This window comes from Synchiropus splendidus, chromosome 5, assembly GCF_027744825.2.
Source record: "Synchiropus splendidus isolate RoL2022-P1 chromosome 5, RoL_Sspl_1.0, whole genome shotgun sequence".
Taxonomy (NCBI): domain Eukaryota; kingdom Metazoa; phylum Chordata; class Actinopteri; order Syngnathiformes; family Callionymidae; genus Synchiropus; species Synchiropus splendidus.
Window position 1 is genome coordinate 18,864,455 of NC_071338.1, and position 5,911 is coordinate 18,870,365.

The 5,911-nt window shown below is 42.8% G+C and overlaps 1 protein-coding gene across 1 annotated transcript; it reads right to left on the reverse strand.

Moving 5' to 3' along the window:
* Positions 1-1,670: 1,670 nt before the first annotated feature.
* On the reverse strand, positions 1,671-5,599 carry LOC128759106 (protocadherin-20). The gene is made up of 2 exons (XM_053865778.1): positions 5,091-5,599; positions 1,671-4,992 (listed from the first exon to the last, which is right to left on the reverse strand). The coding sequence occupies exons 1-2, from the start codon at positions 5,127-5,129 to the stop codon at positions 2,374-2,376; spliced, it is 2,658 nt and encodes an 885-aa protein (XP_053721753.1). The 5' UTR covers positions 5,130-5,599; the 3' UTR covers positions 1,671-2,373.
* Positions 5,600-5,911: the final 312 nt, after the last annotated feature.

The window sequence follows — 5,911 nt, forward strand, 5'->3', positions numbered from 1 at the left end:
GCAATGAGTGTAATTCAAAGGAATATTTTAGAGCAAGGACCCATTCAACATGAACATTGTGTCCTTCACACTCAACTATGGATGGATTTAATGTGTTTTCCATTCAAAGTGTTGATGTAAATGTTTTATTGAAGTGTTTTCACCCTGCTCCGACATAAATACTCAGTATTTATTAAAGTAAATACATTCACATACCAACAGGGGATTCACTCGGGGATTCAATCGCTCAATGACACGTTTAGTTCATCGACACTGTCGGGGTAAGTGCTGCCTTAGTGTCTGTAATTCTTCTGCGAGTTTTGGGTCGCAGATTTACGAAAACAGCCTATCAGAATTTTTTTTTTTTTGTTAAATTGCCTGTCCCAAACTTCTGTTACAGCATACATATAGTTATGATCTGAACAATGCTATTCAAATTCAATAGGTTTAATAGGCGGTCTAATACGTCGGCGTACTTCTACATTGAAATTAATTCCATAGGTGTCTACTGAATAAACTTCTGTTAGTGGCCACTTCCTTCTTACGCAATTTAATAAAATCATATTAATTTTTTTAGTGAAGAATCAATAAAAATCTACGCATATGGATTATTTTATTGAAATAAATGTATTTTAGTCGTCTACTCTGCTCTTATATAAACTGAAAAGCCCCAGAATTTCATTTCATATGGGGCATGCAGTTCAGGAAAAACCTCCTGCAGCGATAGAGGAACGCACACAGCTCTGCTACGATTAGTCAGCAAACACCTCTGTCTTTTCATGTCAGTTCTCAAACATGTTTGTGATTGATGTGGATAGAAAGGGGAGACGTGGAACATTATTATTTTTATTGTGATTAATATTATTATTATACGGAGAGGGATCAGGACAGACTTCTATCAATGCTTGAGCCCATTAAACGCTTGGTGAGCTCAGCTCAACTCAACACCAGCCAGAACAATGATCCAATTCTCTCATCTCACGTGGCAGATAAACATCTCCTCCTGGATGCATTTCTGAATTATTTTTGACAATGTTGCAGCTCATTGACCGCCACCTCTCGTGAAGGTCTCTCCCGTGTCCATATTAAATATCACCTCAACCTATTTGTGTAACGCACTGTTGAGCCAGCCGTGATTACCGGCGGATTACACAGAGCTGCTCCTGATGGGCTCCGTGACTACATGTGTTGGTGCTGAAATGCTGTGCATAACTTGAGAGGCTGTGAGCCTTCATAAATTACCGGCACTGGTTTGTTTGCATGTTTCCAGTCTTAAAGGAGCCAAACCCGAACAGGCTTAAGAGGACGTATAATAGCAGCGACTTCCTTGTATGGGAGGGTACATACTTCACAAATACTGACATCCCAAAGCCTGAGTCAGTGGACGAACAAGATATAGAATGTTTTCGACCAAGAATGGTTTGAAAAGAAAAGAAAAAGAGTGATTTTCCTTTTCACGTCCTCTGGCATCTATAAGAACTACCCATGCCAGTCATGATGAATTTAAATGTACCAGAACAGTGAAGCCTTTCAACCTGCAACTCTGACTATAACTATGAATGAAACCAGAAATTATGAGTCACGTTTCATAACATGAGCTGCGTCACTCATAGTACAAAAGAGCAATAATACACTCGTACTTCCAAAAAGACAGAAAGAAACATGAGATTATAAAAATATAGATACTTTAATATGTTCACACTTCTTTCACAAACTCCAGCATGTGTTGCAATCACATTATATCCGTAAAAAAAAAAAAAAAAAAGATCAGTGATGTGAGCAGTTTGGTGACATACGAGAAAAAAAAAGAGTTGAGTGTGACCTTTAAACATGTAGTATTCATTTACATTGCACAACCACCTTTGTAATTGGCCTAACATTACTTAGGTACTAGTAATTTGCATTATTGAAATATTTAAACGACACTTGTCCTGTTAGAAAGTCAAACAGGCTCAGTGTCTTTTTTAAAATTTTGCAGAATGTTATGTTTGTACAATGTATCTGTTTACACAGATTTTCAAATCACATCTAATTTTGTTTGTCAAAGATTCACAGTTCACAAGTTTAATTCCATTTTAACAGAAGTACGAGAATGTTGTTTTTAATTTCAATTCATCCTGGAAGTTACCATATATATAGAGACACGTCTTGTGTTGACATTTCCTTTTCAGCTTACCTTTTCTTCAGTTAACGTCACCAGTGTTAGCTATTCCTTCTGGCTTTGGCTTGAAGAAAATCATGCCTGTCAATATTGAAATATGAATGGGGTTAAACGTTTTTTTAGTCTTGTTGGAGAATTCTTGTTGAATAAGAAAGCCTCCCACAAAAAAAAATACACTTGAGTTTTGTAAACATTCATGTAAACAGAGGTGACAGTTTATAAATGGGTGATTGTCAAATGTTTGAGATCTGTCTGAGCTTCCTGTTCATGGCCTGCATTGATTCATTTTTCATCTTTAAAGGTATTTCCAACTCTGATCTTTTCTTATGCTTCTTACGCCGCTGGCAGCATATGTATGAAGTCAGTGCGGCGACTGTGATGAAGAGGCTCAGACATGTGACCGAGAGTGCGATAAGGGCAGATTTACAAGGGAACAGTCCGTGCCTCTCAGGCCCCTCTCTGACCTGACCTATGTACCAGGGCCTCTCCTCTATCTCAATGTCGGCCTCTCTGGTCAGCAAGCTCAGGATGTAGCTTTCATTGCTCACCGTTTCATTGACGAAGAAGTTAACCATGACAGTGGAGTAAAGGGGCTCTGGTTGACCGTGGTCGCTAACCTTTACCAGGAGGCTATAAAGGCCGCGGCCACTGAGCTCCCGCTTCAATGTAATGTTACCTGTTTCCGGGTCAATGGCAAATGATCCGGACTCTCCGCCTTTTCTTTTAATTATGCTATACGCGATAACAGCGTTCATGCCTGTGTCTTTATCCACAGCGTACACCTCTGTGATTGATGTCCCTGGCAGGGTATTGGGTAACACAAGCATGTATGACTGATTGGATTGGGGAAAGAGAACAATAGGAGGATTGTCATTCACGTCCAGCAGCAGTACGGTTACCATCGCCACACAGGATTGCACAGGATCCCCACCATCAACAGCCTCCACCCACAGCTGGTAGGTTCCCTGCTGCTCCCTGTCCAGTGTGGTCTTTGCTCTCAATGTGCCTCGGCCAGTGTCGATCATAAAGACATCGCTGCCGTTAAGAATCGAGAGCGCAACCCAGCCATTCTCTCCGGCATCAGGGTCCATCACCGACAGAACCCCGATCTCGCCGTAGCCAGGGAAATTCTCTGGCACAAAGAAAGTGAAGTCTTTATTGATGAAGCGTGGACTGTTGTCATTGCGGTCCTGGACAGTCACCACCACTGTTGCAATTGACTCCATCCTGGGTGTCCCCTTGTCGACTGCGCGCACTATGAAGCGGTACGTTTCTTTGTCCTCACGGTCCAGTGATGTCGTCACGGTGAGGACGCCTGAAACATGATCCACAGCAAACACTCCCGGGGCATCTCCTCCAAGAAGATACATCACTTCCCCTCGGTTTCCGCTGTCCTGATCCGTTGCCTGTAGCTGAGCCAGGTAGACATTCGGTGGATTGTTCTCCTCAATGGATACCTCCACTAGAGACTGCCGGAAAACTGGAGCATTGTCATTTTCATCCAATACCTCCACCTTAAGGAAGGTCTTGATAACAACCCCTTGGGTATTCTTTGCAACCACAATGAGATCATAGTTTTGTTCCTTCTCATAGTCCAGTGGTTCTGAGGTTTCCAAAAGAAATTCATGTTTGAAAAGCTGGTATGGGCCAAGCTTGAAAGGACCCTTGCCTTCCAGGTAGCACTCCACCTTCTGGTTAGTATCAATGTTTTTGACAGTGAAAAAAGCAATTGGAGAGAATGCTGGCTCCGACTCCTTAATGGTCAGGACACCATCTTTTTCTGGAGCAATGTAACGGGGTATTAAAGCGGGCGGCCCAGTTGCAATTTTAATGACACGTACAGTTACAGTGGCAACAGCCGGAATACAACCTGGTCCGTTGGCCAGCACTGTGAGTTTGTAGAACAAGGCGGTGCTTGTGTCAATGTTCCTTGCTAGCTGGATTGCACCCGTGATTTTGTCCAAATGGAACAAGCTCCTCGTGTCTCTTGGCACACGGTCACTGTAAGCATAGCTGATCTGCGCATTATCTCCGAGGTCAGGGTCAGAAGCATGAAGTCGTGCCAAAAGCACCCCTTTGGTGGTGTTCCCGTGCAGAGTGACGTTGACGTGGGTCTCTCTGAATTTGGGACAGTTGTCGTTCACATCCATGATGAGGATTTTTAAAGTTGCAGCACCAAGTAAAGGAGGAGTCCCACCATCTTCCGCTATAATGTCAGTGACGTACTCAGCCTGTGTCTCTCTGTCCAGTGCCTCAGTCACAATGAGGAAAGGCGTTAATTCTCCTCCATCGTTCTCTTCCACGTCCAGTGTGAAAACACCAAAGTCATTTACCAACCAGTAGGTCTGCACGCCAAACAAACCAAGGTCGGGGTCAACTGCCGACTGCTCCACTGCAAATCGAGTGTTGATCTGTGTGTTTTCAGGTACAGATATAAATATCTCGTCCACAGGGAACTTTGGTCTGTTATCGTTCACATCCTCGATGATGATCTTGACTTTCACAAGCTGAAAGTACTGCTGAGGCAACACAAAGACGTCCAAAGACAGGACACATGGCTGTCCTACCAAGTAATGGGGACACAGTGTCTCCCTGTCAATCTCTTTTGGTGATGTGAAGAACTCTCCAGTGGAACTGTTGAGGGTCACATACTCTTCACTTGACGTCTTTTGTGGCAGGCTGAATAAATAAGGTGGGTCAACAGTTAAATCCAATTTTAAGTCCACTCCAATGGCCCCTATGAAAGTCTCCCTTGGTAATCCTTCCTTTATTCTGTAGACAACCTCTTTAGCTTGGCTGAAATTTGCCTGGCAAGGCAGTGGGCTGTTGTAAAGCAGGAGGAAGAATAATCCCTGCATTGCAAGAAGAAACACATTTAAGAAATAGGAAGTTCATATTTTAAAATGGATGATATTTATACATAAAAATATAAAATCCAAATTAAACTTACCCATAATCCTCCTCTTTTGTTAAGGAGTTTCCCAGGCATGTTTGTGTCCAATATTCCAGGTCTTGTTTCTCTCTTAAAGTGGAACAAGTTGTATAGTTGAGTCAAGCATTTTGGGCAGTGCAGACCTCTGCTGAGTGTAATGTCTCATGGCTGTCTGACTTGAAAAACTCATTCATTCCAGCCTCCCTCTGGACACTCCCCCCATATTTAAATCACTCTTTTCAGCTAACCAATGAGGAAAAATGGCCTGAGGGAAACGTGAACTCCACCTTTTGCACAAGACACGTTCTTAAGTCCGCCTTCATCTACCTGCACTTTCTCTCCACGCGTGGGATGCGGAAAACTGAAATCCATGTGGTCACGCATATAAATCCCTGCAGGGCTTTTAATGACAAGTGAGGCTGAGGAAAGTGTAAACTATCCACAGATAGCAGATTACCGTAATCCAGTTTTAGTTCAAAATAATTACAGATTAAAAATATTGCAGAATCCAGAGGCGCAAATGCGTGACACTTGCGCATGACAGTGTTTAGTGGCAATCAAATGAGAGTAGGAAGTGTGTACGCTGGTGATAAATGAAAGTCATGAAGAAATATGGAAACTGGACGGAAGCTGAACCAAGCGAGGGTTGATCTTGGCATCATGAGTGGTGCGATGGTCTGATTCTGGATTGAGCCTTTAACTAAATCAATCCTCTAATCCGCATGTGTTCTAAATGCCCGGCCAGCTGTTTGCCGGGATTGGAAGCATACTGCTCACAGAAACTGAGCGTTTGAAGTTTATTGGAAAACAGCAGATTGTCATGTGTCTGACACACTCAT